The sequence below is a fragment of the Podarcis cretensis genome (assembly GCF_951804945.1).
Source record: "Podarcis cretensis genome assembly, chromosome: 18".
NCBI classification, from domain to species: Eukaryota; Metazoa; Chordata; class Lepidosauria; order Squamata; family Lacertidae; genus Podarcis; species Podarcis cretensis.
The window spans coordinates 10,514,482-10,531,735 of NC_137188.1; the positions used below are offsets into that span (position 1 = coordinate 10,514,482).

Consider the following 17,254-nt stretch of genomic DNA (forward strand, 5'->3'; position numbering starts at 1 on the left):
GCTTTCGAACTGCTAGGTTGGCAGGAGCAGGGACTGAGCAACAGGAGCTCACCCCGTCATCGCGGGGATTCGAACCGCCGACCTTCTGATCGGCAAGCCCTAGGCTCTGTGGTTTAACCCACAGCGCCACCCATGTCCCATGATTTGTTTTTGGAGGAGGAAAACAAGAAAAAAATATATTCTGAACCTCAGAAGCCAGAACAGCAAGAGGGATCACTGTGCAGTGAAAGCAGCAATCCCTCTTGCTGTTCTGGCTTCTGGGATAGCTGCGCAGCCTGCATTCGTTCCATAAGACGCACACACATTTCCCCTTACTTTTTAGGAGGGAAAAAGTGAGTCTTATAGAGCAAAAAATATGGTGTGTGTGTGTGTGTGTATCTATATCTATATCTATATCTATATCTATATCTATATCTATATCTATATCTATATCTATATCTATCTATCTATCTATCTATCTATCTATCTATATATATATATATATGAGAGAATGTAGGGATCTCCCACAGAATGCAAAGCAAACTTTCATTCTCTGTTGCTCCAGAGGGCAGAGCCATGCCCCCAAGCCTGGAAACAGCAGGGGAGCAGATCTTGGCTGAGCTTCCCAACGGCTCAGTGGTGGAGCAAGTTGGCCCATGAAGGAGATGCCCGGGATCTGCCCTCTTCCCAAAGGCACCTCCAGCAGGGGCTGCTGGCCGACCAGCAGCCGGGGACGCTGCCTTTGCAAGACTCTTGCGGGGTCAGCCTGGATGACCTCCAGGATCCTTTTCCAGCTCTAAAATTCTACAGAAGAGCGGGGGGGGGGGGGTGAAGGCAGCAGAGCAGAGGAATAGCTTTCGTTTCCGAGCACAATTCAAAGTGTTGGTGCTGACCTTTAAAGCCCTAAACGGCCTCGGTCCAGTATATCTGAAGGAGCGTCTCCTCCCCCATCGTTCTGCCCGGACACTGAGGTCCAGCTCCGAGGGCCTTCTGGCGGTTCCCTCATTGTGAGAGGCCAAGGTACAAGGAACCAGGCAGAGGGCCTTCTTGGTGGTGGCACCCGCCCTGTGGAACGCCCTCCCACCAGATGTCAAAGAGATAAACAACTACCTGACATTCAGAAGACATCTGAAGGCAGCCCTGTTCAGGGAAGTTTTTAATATGTGACATTTTAGTGTATTTTTCATCTTTATTGGAAGCCGCCCAGAGTGGCTGGGGAAACCCAGCCAGATGGGCGGGGTACAAATAATAAATTATTATTATTATTATTATTATTATTATTATTATTATTATTATTATAGCTTCTTCTTCTTATTATAGTTTTTATAATTTTCTTTTTTAACACAGTATTCCAAACATTACATTGACCAACAATATACTCTTTGCTCTGCCAAGCTTGTGACTTCCTTCCATCCCTTCAACTGTTTTTTTTATTTTCAGATATTTATACTCACACTTTAGATCGTCAATTTCCGACCTTTATAAAGCTGCCTCTTTCTCTGTGGTCAAAAAGGGCTTTCCCATTTATCGTTGCCAGAATTATTTCAGTCCAAGTGTCTTCATGTTTTCCCAATAATTCTTCATGTACCAAATAAATCTACTCCAGTCTCTTTGAAATTTTTGGTCGTCTCGGTTCCGGATTCTACCGGTCAGCTTGGCCCAGCTCCGCACAGTTCATCATCTTCGTCTGCCACTCCTCGATCGTTGGCAATTCCTGCAAAAGAGGAACAGCTTCTGGCAGAAGCAAAGGAGGCCTCTTGGGCCTCCCTCACAGCCTTGATGAGCACTAGAAGCTTGGCAGCTTTGAGTAAAGAGAGAGGAGGAAAGCAACTCAGTTCATTGAAAAATTCAGAGCGCAAGCGAGAGATAGGCACACATCCTGATTGGGGAAGAGGAACTAGTAGGGAATCTTCGTGCATCACTCTTAGCCATCCTCTTATTTCAGTGCCAGAGGGGTAGCTCAGCCGGCAGAGCTCAAGACTCTTAATCTCAGGGTCGTGGGTTCGAGCCCAACTTTGGGCAAAAGATTCTTGCGTTGCAGGGGGTTGGGCACAGGGGTCAGCAAACTTTTTCAGCAGGGGGCCGGTCCACTGTCCCTCAGACCTTGTCAGGGGCCAGACTATATTTTGGAAAATAAAATAAAATGAATGAATTCCTATGCCCCACAAATAACCCAGAGATGCATTTTAAATAAAAGCACACATTCTACTCATGTTAAAACACCAGACCGGCCCCACAAATAACCCAGAAATGCATTTTAAATAAAAGGGCACATTCTGCTCCTGTAAAAACACCAGGCGGGCCCCACAAATAACCCAGAGATGCATTTTAAATAAAAGGACACATTCTGCTCATGTGAAAACACGCTGATTCCCGGACCGTCCGCAGGCCGGATTGAGAAGGCGATTGGGCCGGATCCGGCCCCCGGGCCTTAGTTTCCTCGTGCTCCCTTCCAACTCTATGAATTGGGTTTTTCCTCCGCTGCTTCAGAAGGCTGCAGTTCCTGAGAGGCTCCTGCAGGCGGCGCTGCATGCATGGGTTATTTTTCTGCGTTTCGGAAATTGTGCTTCAAAGGAGACTTGCAATCCTCATTTGCTTCGTTCCTGCCTCTCCCCGAGTGCCTGACTAACCTCCCTCCCCCTTGCAGCCAATGCCATCTGCACGGCTATTTTGGTTTTGCTTCTTTTTTTTGCGACGGTTATCACTCTGGTGTAACGCTCCCACATCTTATCTCTTCAGAGCGCCGTTACATAAGGCCCGGCTCGGAACTGTTCTCCAAGCAGCTGGTCCTGTTTCTCCCGCGACAGACTTTGCTTTTACTCTTGGATTTGCAGCCCGCCTCGTCTGAAGGGCTGCAACAGCATGTTGAAACACATAGCAAGAGCCTGCGTCTCTGCTCACCCCCCCCCCAACGCTTCTGACGGGATGAAATGCGTGCCAAAATAGATTTAAAAGAGCCTTATAAACCGAGCTGGGCTTCCCTCCATTAAAAGCCGGCCCAGACAAGAACAGCTTTGCTCCCTGAGCGTTGGGTGTGTCTCCAGAGCAAGTTCCCACCAATTTGGGGGGTGGGCCAGCTTGCAAACCCTCTGTGTTGGGTGGTGCCATTAACCACACAATTCCTCCTCAAGAATTGTCTTCCGCACCTTGGTTTAATAATAATAATAATAATCACAGTTCCTAAATGGAGCATTGTGGAAAAAGCAGCTTTGTGAGAATTTTTTTACGGTTGCAGTAAAAAGGAGCTAAGGGATGAGGTTAAACCATAGAGCCTAGGACTTGCCGATCAGAAGGTTGGCGGTTCGAATCCCCACAATGACGGGGTGAGCTCCCGTTGCTCGGTCCCTGCTCCTGCCAACCTAGCAGTTCGAAAGCACGTCAAAGTGCAAGTAGATAAATAGGGACCACTCCGGTGGGAAGGTAAACGGCGTTTCTGTGCGCTGCTCTGGTTCACCAGAAGCGGCTTAGTCCTGCTGGCCACATGACCCGGAAGCTGTACGCCGGCTCCCTCGGCCAGTAAAGCGAGATGAGCGCCGCAACCCCAAAGTTGGTTACAACTGGACCTAATGGTCAGGGGTCCCTTTACCTTTTTCTAAAGGAGCTAAAGACCATGTTCAATGTTCCCTCCCTCCCTTCATGCTCATAACAATCCTGTGAGGTGGGTCAGGCTGAGAGATCATGACTGTCCCAAGATCACCCAGCGAGCTTTGCAGCTGTGTGTGGGTTTCGTCCTGGCATACTCCGTGCCCCCCCCCCCCCTTTGGACCCTGTAAGCTCCCAGGACTCTCTGTGATGTGACAGTCAATTTTTTTTTTAAATAACTTTTTTATTCAAAATTGAAACAAAACATATTATCCAGAAACATATCATCCTTATTCCCCCCCCATTTTTCCTCCTTCCCCCCTCCCACACAAAACCCATCCACCCCCACCCCCCTCAGTTCCCTCAGTTCCAGTCTTTGATTTCTTTAAAAATGCTGTTTTCTGCATGTTACACAGTTGTATAGATCCTCAAACTATTTAACTGATTATTATCAATAAAAAGTTTGTGAATGTTTATTCCAAACCAGCCAAGGAGTCCAGTTCGCTTTGTTGCGTCTTCAAATACTTTGTAAAGGGTTCCCATTCATCTTTAAAGTCACATTTATCCTTGTCCCGTAGCTTGTATGTCAGTTTTGCCAGTTCTGCATAGTCCATCAATTTTTCTTGCCATTATTCTTTAGTTGGGGTTTCTTCAGTCTTCCATCCTTGTGCTATTAAAACACTCTCGTGGCTCTTGCCGCATACATGAAGATGTTTTTCAGCTTTTTTGGCAGATCTTTCCCTACAATCCCTAATAAAAATGCTTCAGGCTTTTAAACAAATGTTAAATGGAACATTTTCTTCAATTCATTGTATATCATTGCCCAATTTTTTTTAATTACCTTACAATCCCACCACATATGATAAAATGCCCCCTCCTTTTCCTTACACTTCCAACATATATTTGAACTAGTTTTGTACATTTTCCCTAACTGCACTCGTGTCGTGTACCATCTGTACATCATCTTCATGTAATTCTCCTTCAATAGGGAACAATCTGTACATTTTAAATCAGTTTTCCATAATTTAACCCAACCTTCCATCATAATGTTGTGACCTACATCTTGTCCCATTTAATTATAACTGATTGATTGCGATGTGACAGTTAAAAAAAAACCCCAGAAGGCTTCCTGCCGCAGCTTTGTGAGAGACCCTGCAAGCAGACAGAAAACACCGGTCAGGCAAATTGGCGTTCGAAAGAGAGGGCGTCTCGGAATTGCATTTTGATTCGCTTCAGGCACCCCAAACACACTTTTAGGTTTTTAAGTTTGCAGCCGGCAGGGTTTCGTGAGCTCGCTTTGTACAACAGGAGGGCATCGCTGCACGACGCCGCATTTCGTGCTGGGGCAGCTTTCTGGCTTCTCCCCGTTCCGACCAGGGCCCTCTCCTCGCTTGGGCCTGGAGCCAGAGGGAGGAAGCCGCGGAGAGCGTTTTCTCCTCTCTCTCCCAGTGCAAACGGCAGTGTTACAAGGTGTGTTGAGCGGAGGCCGAGCAAGATCAAAAGCGCTCCTCCCCGGCCAAATCGGCCCGTGGGAAGGTGCCGGCGCCACAATGGCAAGACCTGGCCGCGTTGTGACTCTCTTCCCACCCCGCAACAATACGTTTGAAACAAAATTGGTCTGTTTTGTTCGCCAGTTTGTTAGGAGATGGAGGTGCATACGCGTTAGAAAAGCAGCGAAGCAAAACCCTGCTGTCTCCTAGAAAACCCTTCCGAGTTTTACAGGGCACTTCAGACTGAGCAAGGAGCCCATGTGGGGCTCTCCAGTTGTTTCTGGAACTACAAATCCCTCTGTCCTTTACCATAGGCAGATGGGAGTTGGAGTCCAACAGCACCCCAGAGGGTGTCTGTTTGGCTGTCTCTAGAGGGACCCTTCCTCTCTCCTGCCCCCGCAGAGAGCATGGAAATGCTCCCCAAATTACATGTTTTGTGTCTTCATACCGTAATTTTATGGGGACGCAGGTGGCGCTGTGGGTTAAACCACAGAGCCTAGGGCTTGCCGATCAGAAGGTCAGCGGTTCGAATCCCCGCGTCGGGGTGAGCTCCCGTTGCTCGGTCCCTGCTCCTGCCCACCTAGCAGTTCGAAAGCATGTCAAAGTGTAAGTAGATAAATAGGTACCGCTCCAGCGGGAAGGTAAAAAGCGTTTCTGTGCGCTGCTCTGGTTCGCCAGAAGCGGCTTAGTCCTGCTGGCCACATGACCCGGAAGCTGTACGCCGGCTCTCTCGGCCAATAAAGCGAGATGAGCGCCGCAACCTCAGAGTCGGCCACGACAGGACCTAATGGTCAGGGGTCCCTTTACCTTTACCTTACCATAATTTTATGTTGTGATTGTGAACTGCCCTGGAATCTATGGGTAAAGGGTGGCAAAAAAATTAAATAATAATAATAATAATGCTGACAGCAACAGCTCTGAACCCCTTTTTCGCCAGCTGCCTATTACTTGACGCCTAACTTAAATGTTTCTCTCTGCCTCCCTTTTCTTTTCCAGGAATGCTTGAATACGAACCAGCCAAGAGGTTTTCGATACAACAGATAAGACACCACAAGTGAGTGCTTGAGGTTTCTGCTTCTACTGCTTCCTTCTATCTGACTGTGATGGGATTTTTTTTTTTGTGGCGGTGGTTGGGCACGAACCACTTCTTTACTGCTTTGCTCGGAGGCAGCAGGAAGGAAGGATAAAAGGGAGCCGAGGGGGAAGCAGCGCTCGGTAATTTACAACCCTTTTTTTTTAAAAAAAGAAAAGCATCCCATTTGGTTCTTTAAAAAGCCTTCGGGGAAGCTTTCAAAGCTCGCTGGCGGATCGATAAAAAGTATGCAGTTGCTTCGGAGGAAAAGCTGCGTTACCCTAGTAAAAGCCACAGCGGGTATGGAATTCCCCAGTAAAACTGTCGGTGGGTGGGATCCTGTGTACTAATAGAGAACTCAATGTCCTGGCTGTGGATCCTCAGCCGGAAAAAAATGCCTGCATCTGCATGCAAATGGAAGAATAGGCAAGCATGGGAGGCTCTCTCTCCCCCCCCCCCCCCCAAGGTTTGCAGAAGGGCGAAATATATATACAGTGGTACCTTGTGTTAAGTACTTAATTCGTTCCGGAGGTCCGTTCTTAACCTGAAACTGTTCTTAACCTGAAGCACCACTTTAGCTAATGGGGCCTCCTGCTGCCGCTGCGCCACTGGAGCACGATTTCTGTTCTCATCCTGAAGCAAAGTTCTTAACCCGAGGTACTATTTATGCGTTAGCGGAGTCTGTAGCCTGAAGCGTATGTAACCCGAGGGACCACTGTACAGTGGTACCTCGCAAGACGAATGCCTCGCAAGACGAAAAACGCGCAAGACGAAAGAGTTTTCCGTTTTTTGAGTCGTTCCGCAAGACGAATTTCCCTATGGGCTTGCTTCGCAAGACGAAACGTCTTGCGAGTTCTTGCGAGTTTGTTTCCTTTTTCTTAAAGCCACTAATAGCCACTAATAGCCGTGCTTCGCAAGACGAAAAAACCGCAAGACGAAGAGACTCACGGAACGGATTAATTTCGTCTTGCGAGGCACCACTGTATTTTTGAGGGGAGATCCAAAAAGGCGAAGTTTCCTTTTTTGTTCCATCTTTCCCCTCCAGAAGTGAAGTCTGCATTCTGTGCCCACGGAGCATGCCCAGTAGAACGCCTCCGTCAGAACAGAGCATGCTCTGGAGGTGTGGAATGCTGGCTCAGCTGCTGTGGGGGGAGCATGGAGAGCCAGGAGGAAGGGGTGGAATGGAATGTGGAATCCCTTAGAGGAGGCCATAGCTGGTTGCCCACAGGAGCTCCCAGCACGGCAACAGCGTCGTCGCGGCTGTGCTGCAGTTGTAAAGTTTGGAGACCCTCCGGGACTGAACCCGGGGACCTTGCGAAGCAGGGGCCTCTGCCCTCTGAGCTCTAACCCTTTTCCCTGAGAATATGTAAGGCTCTAGTCCTCATGGTTAAATAGAAAGGCAGGTTAAAGAACAGTTTCTACCCGTGGGCCGTGAGGCTCCTGAATGGAAGACAGCGACATTGCAGCTGACATTCAGGGTTGGTGGTTGTACGACAGCACACAGGGACTGAGAGATTGTGGGGTGGGGGCTTGTTTAATCACTGGTACAGTGACAATAAAGGTAAAGGGACCCCTGACCATTAGGTCCAGTCGTGGCCGACTCTGGGGTTGCGGCGCTCATCTCGCTTTACTGCCCGAGGGAGCCGGCATACAGCTTCCGAGTCATGTGGCCAGCAGGACTAAGCTGCTTCTGGCGAACCAGAGCAGCGCACGGAAACACCGTTTACCTTCCCGCCGGAGTGGTACCTATTTATCTACTTGCACTTTGACGTGCTTTCGAATTGCTAGGTGGGCAGGAGCAGGGACCGAGCAACGGGAGCTCACCCCGTCATTGCGGGGATTCGAACCGCCGACCTTCTGATCGGCAAGCCCTAGGCTCTGTGGTTTAACCCACAGCGCCACCCGCGTGCCTAAACAAGTGGTACAGTGACAATAAAGTATTTCTATTTCTGTTATAGCTGGCTGAAGCTCTTCAGGGTCTCAGGCAAGCACATTCCCAGCCCAACCCACATTGAACCTGTCTTGGGAAAGATTCCCTGCCCGGGAGCTGCTGCCAGTCAGTGTAGGCAGCTGCACCCCATGGTCAGACTTCAGCTCAGGCAGCTCCTTGTCTTCCTATAAGCCTCTGCCAAGCCCACAAGGAAACTGCCTCGTGCCAGGTGGATTGCTTGTCCAGCTAGCCTCGTATTCTCCACTGCCTCCTCCCTCCTTGATCCCTTTTTCTTCTTCTTCCCTCTGATCCGGAGATGCCCTCAGCAGGGCCGAACCTGTTGTAGCCTTTGTCCGCCCGCATGCATCTTGCAAGGTAGAACCAAAAGAACAACAATCTTTATTACGGTCCAAAGACCCAACAAATCGTTACAAAGCAATACACAATTCATACAGCCTACCTCCAGGTTAAACAAGCATTTTTTTCAGAATATAGGGATCATTGGTTCTTGCAACCACCGATAAAAACTTTGCCACTGCTAATGTTCTAGCATTTGTCCGGTCTTCCAATAGGAACCTGACATAGTGAGCCTCTGATTTTCCCGGGAAAGGTACCAGCAAGGGTAATATCAGTTCAGCCCTGGCTTGCTCACATTTTGCACAGTGCAACAAAATATGTTTTATGGAATCGATGTCTTGAGCCCACGAGCAAAGTCTGTCCTGGTAGGGAACTCCTCTCAACACTGCAGAAGGAAAGATGTTTAGTCTGGCTTTGGTGAAAAGCCTTCGATAGTTTGGTACTTTCAGGTTTTCAATGTAAGATGTTAACTTAAAGACATGCCCATATTGCATTCCTACTGCCAGCGGACTACAGACCATACACAGAGTCGGAAGGAACCATGAGAGTCACCCACTTGCAATCCAGGAATCTTTCTCCAACACAGGGCTCGAACCCCCATGCCTCTAAGATTTGAGGGTCTCTGTCGACTGCTCCTATGCAGAGAGGTTCCCCCTGACCAGACCTCTCTGCAGGTTTCCGAGGTGCCTGTTTGCACCCGCGCCCACTGTCTCTGCTGTTTTTGGCAGCTCCCATTCCGCCCCCCCTTTCCCTCCACCCTCGTGGTGCTTTGTCAGCTCTTTCATGTCACGCTAACCCAGCTGGAACTGAAGGGCCGTCCCCAGAGACCCAGCCGCGGAGAGGCTGTAGGCTGCCTGGTGCAGAGATCAAGCGCTGGCATGCTGAAGCCACGCATTCCCTCTTAACTGGGCCCTTGCAACCTCCTCCCAGGGCTTTTACCGTTACTATTTTAGGTTCTCTCCTGTCACAGCGCTGCCCGGAGAGATGGGACTCAACCTTCCGTTCCTAGGGCTCCTCTTGCCCCAGAAACGAGGGCTGCAGAGACTCCACCATGACGGCTCCAGCTTTCCCACCCACTGCCCTATCGGTTATGTTCGCCCCTGTTTTTACAGCTCTGTTGTTCATTCATAGAATCGCAGGTGTAGATTTGCAAGGGGCCACAAGCACACACAAAGGGACGCAGGTGGCGCTGTGGGTTAAAGCCTCAGCGCCTAGGACTTGCCGATCGAAAGGTCGGCGGTTCGAATCCCTGCGGCGGGGTGCGCTCCCGCTGCTTGGTCCCAGCGCCTGCCAACCTAGCAGTTCGAAAGCACCTCCGGGTGCAAGTAGATAAATAGGGACCGCTTACCAGCGGGAAGGTAAACGGCGTTTCCGTGTGCGGCTCTGGCTCGCCAGAGCAGCGATGTCACGCTGGCCACGTGACCCGGAAGTGTCTCCGGACAGCGCTGGCCCTTGGTCTCTTAAGTGAGATGGGCGCACAACCCCAGAGTCTGTCAAGACTGGCCCGTACGGGCAGGGGTACCTTTACCTTTACCTTACAAGCACACACACCACCGATCTGGCAAAACCACCCAAGGTGGGTGCGAAACAGGGCAGGCGGGGGCTCCCCCAGCCTTACCTGGAGAGATCAGGGATTGAACCCGAAAGCCTCAGGGGGTTGGACCCTCGTCGTCCCTTACAATCCTACGAATCTGTGATCTGTGTGCAAAGCAAAGGCCATTCCCACTATAGCACGTCACTTTAAAAAAAAAAAACTCCATAGACCAATTAAGCGCACCTTTTTAGCAGAGACGCAGGTGGCGCTGTGGTCTACACCACTGAGCCTCTTGGGCTTGCCGATCAGAAGTTCGGCGGTTCGAATCCCCGCAATGACAGGGCGAGCTCCCGTTGCTCTGTCCCAGCTCCTGCCAACCTAGCAGTTTGAAAGCACGCCAGCGCAAGTAGATAAATAGGTACCACTACGGTGGGAAGGTAAACGGTGTTTCCATGCGCTCTGGTTTCCGTCACAGTGTCCCGTTGCGCCAGAAGCGGTTCAGTCCTGCTGTCCACATGACCCAGAAAGCCGTCTTCTACAGAACTCGGGGGGGGGGGGGGGCAGTCCTGAGACTAACCTCCAACATACACACAAAATAAATCAATCCCAGAAGGGAAGGGCCATCCTGCATTCAGTTTAGCTTGCACATGCAAACAACATGGAAATTGTTTCTGTGGTTCCATTTTTATCTCCCGTTCCCCAGAAAATGCAGGAGAGAACCTTCCTTCGTTTCCCCTCCGCTTCCTCACTCTGAATTACAATCACAATCCTTCTCCCCCCCCCCACACTTTTCCTTCTCATCCTCGCCATATGCAAATGTTTGAATATACAGTGGTGCCCCGCAAGACGAATGCCTCGCAAGACGGAAAACCCGTTAGACGAAAGGGTTTTCCGTTTTGGAGGTGCTTCGCAAAACGAATTTCCTATGGGCTAAGCCGCTTAACAGCTGATCCGCTAAGCCGCTTATCAGCTGATCCGCTAAGCCCCTAAGCCGCTAATAGCGCTAATCCGCTAAGCTGCTAATGGGCTTGCTTCGCAAGACGAAAAAACCGCAAGACAAAGAGAATCGCAGAACGGATTCTTTTCGTCTTGCACCACTGTAATCTCCCAGAGGGGGCTGCAATCAATATCTCCCTGCAGGGTTCGAACCTTCTTTTTTTTTTTTTTTTACTCCTGTGTTAAGTAGGGCACACGCAGGTGGGGGAAAGAGAAGGGATTTAAAATAGAGTGCCTTGACCACCTGCGCTGCTAATGTTTGCCCGTTCTGTCGCGTCCCAGTCTGCTTTGTGGGAAGCTGCGGTCTGGCTTGAGTCAGACCAGTGGCCCAACTGCTAATAATAATAATAATAATAATAATAATAATAATAATAATAATAATTTTTATTTATACCCTGCCCTCCCCAGCCAAGGCCGGGCTCAGGGCGGCTTACAAGCAATAATAAAAACAAGTTGAATGATTACAACTTAAAAACAAAATTAAAATACAACATTAAAATAATAAAATGTAGCCTCCTCGCAGGAGGAGAAGGAAAAGAAAAAAGAAAGAGAGGGAGGGAATCAAATTGGGTCCAAGCCAAAGGCCAGGCGGAACAACTCTGTCTTACAGGCCCTGCGGAAAGAAATCAGATCCCGCAGGGCCCTGGTCTCATGAGACAGAGCGTTCCACCAGGCCGGAGCCAGTGTTAAAAAGGCCCTGCCTCTGGTTGAGGCTAATCTAACTTCCTTAGGGCCCGGGACCACTAGGGTGTTGCTATTTATGGACCTTGAGGCTCTCCGTGGGGCATACTGGGAGAGGCGGTCCCGTAGGTACGAGGGTCCTAGGCCGTGAAGGGCTTTAAAGGTCAAAAGCAGCACCTTAAATCTGTTCCTGTACTCCACCAGGAGCCAGTGCAGCTGGAAAAGCACTGGGTGAATATGCTCCCATGGCAGAGACCCCATGAGGAGCCTCGCTGCAGCATTCTGCGCCTGCTGGAGTTTCTGGGACAGCTTCAAGGGCAGCCCCGCTGTGGGATTGTCCGAGCCAGCTGCCTGGATAACTGTCCAGGGCTTCGGATTGGGGACTCAGAACCTTTTCGCGGGCAAAATGTGTGTGCCACCATTGATCTGTGCTCTCTCCCCTAAACGTAAAGGGAAGGCTCTAGTCCTCATGGTCTGAGATATTACCATAGACCGGCTGGTTGCTGAGGAGTGGTGGTAAGGCAGCAGCCGGAGAACCGCCAGGAGAAGAATCATAGAATCATAGAAGAGTTGGAAGAGACCACAAGGGCCATTGAGTCCAACCCCCTGCCAAGCAGGAAACACCATCAGAGCACTCCTGACATATGGTTGTCAAGCCTCTGCTTGAAGACCTCCAAAGAAGGAGACTCCACCACACTCCTTGGCAGCAAATCCCACTGTCGAACAGCTCTTACTGTCAGGAAGTTCTTCCTAATGTTTAGGTGGAATCGTCTTTCTTGTAGTTTGGATCCATTGCTCCGTGTCCGCTTCTCTGGAGCAGCAGAAAACAACCTTTCTCCCTCCTCTATGTGACATCCTTTTATATATTTGAACATGGCTATCATATCACCCCTTAACCTCCTCTTCTCCAGGCTAAACATGCCCAGCTCCCTTAGCCGTTCCTCATAAGGCATCGTTTCCAGGCCTTTGACCGTTTTGGTTGCCCTCCTCTGGACACGTTCCAGTTTCTCAGTGTCCTTCTTGACCTGTGGTGCCCAGAACTGGACGCAGTACTCCAGGTGAGGTCTGACCAGAGCAGAATACAGTGGCACTATTACTTCCCTTGATCTAGATGCTATACTCCTATTGATGCAGCCCAGAATTGCATTGGCTTTTTTAGCTGCCGCGTCACACAGAGCCTGTGTCTTGGTGGTGGGAGGATGAAGAAGGAGCAGACTGGAAGGAGGAAGTGTTGGAAGCAGGCGAGGGAGTAGACAAATATAATAATAATAATAATAATAATAATAATAATAATAGTAGTAGTAGTAGTAATACCACCACCGAGGGCCTTCTTGGTGGTGGCGCCTGCCCTGTGGAACGCCCTCCCATCAGATGTCAAGGAAATAAAGAACTATCTGACTTTTAGAAGACATCTGAAGGCAGCCCTATTTAGGGAAGTTTTTATGTTTGATGTTTTATCGTGTTTTTAATATTCTGTTGGGAGCCTCCCAGATGGGAGAGGTATAAATGTATTTATTAATATTAATATTACAGTGGTACCTCGGGTTACATACGCTTCAGGTTACATACGCTTCAGGTTACAGACTCCGCTAACCCAGAAATATTACCTCTGGTTAAGAACTTTGCTTCAGAAATCGTGCTCCAGTGGTGCTGCAGCAGCGGGAGGCCCCATTAGCTAAAGTGGTGCTTCAGGCTAAGAACAGTTTCAGGTTAAGAATGGACCTCTGGAACGAATTAAGTACTTAACCCGAGGTACCACTGTATTCTAGATGGGAGTGTGTGTTGATGCCATCCTCTCCCCTTCCAAGAAAAGAAATGATAATAAAAAGATACAGAGTCCGGAAATCCCAGCTGGAGCAGACGGGGGAGCAAACGTTCAGGCAAATGACAGCAAATGGATTTAAAACAAAAGTCTGACGGTTATTTTCGAGGAAATCCTTAACTCCCAGATGGCAGCAGCAGTCTTGGTAGGCCTGACGCAGCTGTAAAAAGAATCCGTCTGTTTCCCTTCCCAACACATGGACTCGCCAGATGCTGACCTTGATAGGTGGCTATTGGTGTGATTAAGAACTTTGCGCTCCCCACCATTGCCAATTGGCAGATTTCTTCAGAGCTTTGCAGTGGACGGATGGGTGGAAAAGTAGCCTATCTCCCTGAGAAGAGCTGGAATTATTATTTATTTATTTATTTATTTATACCCAGCCACTCTGGGCGGCTCCCAATCAAGTGTTAAAAACAGTACAGCGTTAGATATTAAAAACTTCCCTGAACAGGGCTGCCTTCAGATGTCTTTTAAAGAGAAGATAGCTGCTTATTTCCTTCACATCTAAAGGGAGGGCATTCCACAGGGCGGGCGCCACTACCGAGAAGGCCCTCTGCCTGGTTCCCTGTAACCTCACTTCTCGCAATGAGGGAACCGCCAGAAGGCCCTCGGCGCTGGATCTCAGTGTCCGGGCAGAACGATGGGGGTGGAGACGCTCCTTCAGGTATACAGGACCGAGGCCGTTTAGGGCTTTCAAGGTCAGCACCAACACTTTGAATTGTGCTTGGAAATGTACTGGGAGCCAATGCAGATCTCCCAGAACCGGTGTTATGTGGTTCCTGCGGCCACTCCCAGTCCCCAGTCTGGAAGGAGAGGGCTAGCCCTTGCTGTTGGGTTCCTGGGGAGACTCAGCCAGTAGAGCATGAGATTCTTAATCTCTGGGTTGTGGGTTCAAGCCCCACGTTGGGCAAAAAAATTCTCCTGCGTTGCAGGGGCTTAGACTAGATGACCCATGGGGTCCCTTCCAGCTCTACAATTCTATGATTCTAAAATGCACACCTTTCGCTGGCTTTGCTCCACCCCTTGAGGTCTCCCACCTGGCTGGCACAGGTTCTCGACCTGGAAAAACGTCCTCTCATTAGCTTGGACGGAGAGCTCTTTGTGTGCCTAGGGACGACCTCGCACGGTTTTTAATTTAGCCACAAAGGCAAGATTCGCAAATATGGCTCCACCCATCTTTAAAGAATTGCCTCTGGCTCCCCACGTCACTGCCACATGGCCCTTGGAAGATTGCCCACAAGGAAATGTGCCCCCAACCCGCCAGGCTGGAATAGCTCTTAATCTCCGGGTCATGGGTTAGAGCCCCACGTTGGGCAAAAGGTTTCTCGATTGTAGGGGGTTGGGCTGGATGACCCCTGGGTTCCCTTCCAGCTCTGCAATTATAAGATTCACCCAGAGACCGACCACTAAATCCAGATGGACCCAATGAGAGCCATCTTCCAAGGCTGTATCATGGAACTTGAGCAAGCTTGTTTCCTCCTGCTCCCGAGGGCAGGACCTGGGTCACATCAGTGGTCCATTTAGTTCAGCGCTGTCTTTGTGAGACGGATGTTGGCAGGCTGGAAGGTGTGGAGAGGGGGGCAACCCAGAAGATCAAGGGTCTGGGGACCAAGCCTGATGAGGAACGCTTGAAGGAGCTGGGTATGTTTAGCCTGGAAAAGAGATAGGAGAGCCTTCTTCCAGTATCTCAGGGGTACCCGAACTTTTTTCAAAAAGGCCCAGATTTGATGTAGTGAACATGCATGAGGGCCAACCAAAGTTGTTGAGCTTTTTTGGGGATTTTACTGCCAAAGTGGCCAGATTAAATTAGGCCTTTGGAAATGCCTGCAATATCTGAGGGGCTGTCCCATGGAAGAGGGAATAATATTGTTATTAGATTTTATTTATACCCAGCCCTCACTGGCCAGAGCCGGGGTTCAGGGCAGCTAACACCAATAAAATCACAGTAAAAACATAATAGGGGGGGAAGAAAAGAAAAGATTAGAAAACCAGTTTAAATATATTCTAATATATAAAAGGATGTCACATAGAGGAGGGAGAAAGGTTGTTTTCTGCTGCTGCAGAGAAGCGGACACGGAGCAATGGCTCCAAACTACAAGAAAGAAGATTCCACCTAAACCTTCGGAAGAACTTCCTGACAGTAAGAGCTGTTTGACAGTGGAATTTGCTGCCAAGGAGTGTGGTGGAGTCTCCTTCTTTGGAGGTCTTTAAGCAGAGGCTTGACAACCATATGTCAGGAGTGCTCTGATGGTGTTTCCTGCTTGGCAGGGGGTTGGACTCGATGGCCCTTGTGGTCTCTTCCAACTCTAGGATTCTATGAAATACAGCTTAAAATGCAATTTTAAAATGCAGCCTCATTTAAAAGTAGCTGATAAATCCTGTTTTCTCCTCTTGCTCCGGAGGATAGGACTCGAACCCATGGCTTCGAGTTACAAGGAATGAGGTTCCGACTCTGTCGGAAAGCTCTTCCTGATGTTGACCACTGTTGGACAGTGGAAGGAGCTGGACTCTCCTTACTTGCCGGTTTGGAAGCAGAGGTTGGGGGGCCGTCTTTGGTTGAGATTCCAGCATTGCCAAGGGTTGGACTGGATGAGCCCTGGGGTCCCCCCGTGAGTCAAGGGTTCCTGTCCCCGAAGACCCATCTCCACTCGCTTCCTTCCCCTCCTTTCCTGCAGCTGGTTTCGGAAAAAGCACGCGCAGGCCGACCCTCTGGTCCCCATCCCGCCCAGCCCAGAGACGAAGGACCGATGGCGGAGTATGACGGTGGTGCCTTACCTGGAAGACCTGCACGGCTACAACGAAGAGGAGGAGGACGACGACTTGAAAGATGACTACTTGGAGGACGAGATCATCTACACTCAGGACTTCACTGTGCCAGGTAAGGGAGCCGGGAGGCGGCAGGGGGTGGTTGCCGTTGGCCTTGGGGTTCCAGCCAAGTTTACAGCAGGGCTGGATTTAGGTTTGATGAGGCCCTAAGCTACTGAAGAGGGACGCGGGTGGCGCTGTGGGTTAAACGCCAGAGCCTAGGACTTGCCGATCAGAAGGTCGGCGGTTCGAATCCCCGCAATGACGGGGTGAGCTCCCGTTGCTCGGTCCCTGCTCCTGCCAACCTAGCAATTCAAAAGCACATCAAAGTGCAAGTAGATAAATAGGTACCACTCCGGCGGGAAGGTAAATGGCGTTTCCGTGCGCTGCTCAGATTTGCCAGAAGCGGCTTAGTCCTGCTGGCCACATGACCCGGAAGCTATACGCCGGCTCCCACGGCCAAGAAAGTGAGATGAGCGCCGCAACCCCAGAGTCGGTCACGACTGGATCTAATGGTCAGGGGTCCCTTTACCTTTAAGCTACTGAAGGCGCTGATTGTTGTCAACACGCGTCCGTCTCGAGGGACAATGGAGAGCGTCTCTGGGGCTGAAGCCAAGTTGATGCATTTACAGCATCAAAGGCACTTCCCCAGGGCGCAAGCCTGGGCCGTGTGTCCAGAGGTCTTGGGCTGCCAGATGACAAGATCCCCCTCTTGGCCTCAAAGGCGGGGTCCAAAGGAAAGCAGAGCAAGACATTTGGCACCAGTTTGGGTCAGGGCCAGATTTAGGTTTGATGCGGCCCTCAGCTACTGAAGGTAATGGGGCCCTTTCTATGTCCAGCTGCCCTTTGTCAGCCACAAATTGTCGCTGTTTTTGTGTGTGGAATGTATGCTATATGGCAATTGATGGACCTAACAGATATCTGAAGCCATTTGCCCATGTGGCCATGCAACTAGTCCATGCAGAACGTAGGCACCCTATATATAGAAAGGAGCAAAGCAGTGATA

The 17,254-nt window shown here is 49.9% G+C and overlaps 1 protein-coding gene across 2 annotated transcripts in view; it reads left to right on the forward strand.

Moving 5' to 3' along the window:
- STK11 (serine/threonine kinase 11) overlaps positions 1-17,254 on the forward strand; it is a 66,709-nt gene that overhangs the window by 35,941 nt on the left and 13,514 nt on the right. For both annotated transcript variants that reach the window (XM_079960780.1, XM_079960779.1), the window contains exons 7-8: positions 6,048-6,105; positions 16,119-16,321. In XM_079960780.1, coding sequence (XP_079816906.1) covers positions 6,048-6,105; positions 16,119-16,321 — 261 coding nt within the window. The remainder of the gene's footprint in view (positions 1-6,047; positions 6,106-16,118; positions 16,322-17,254) is intronic.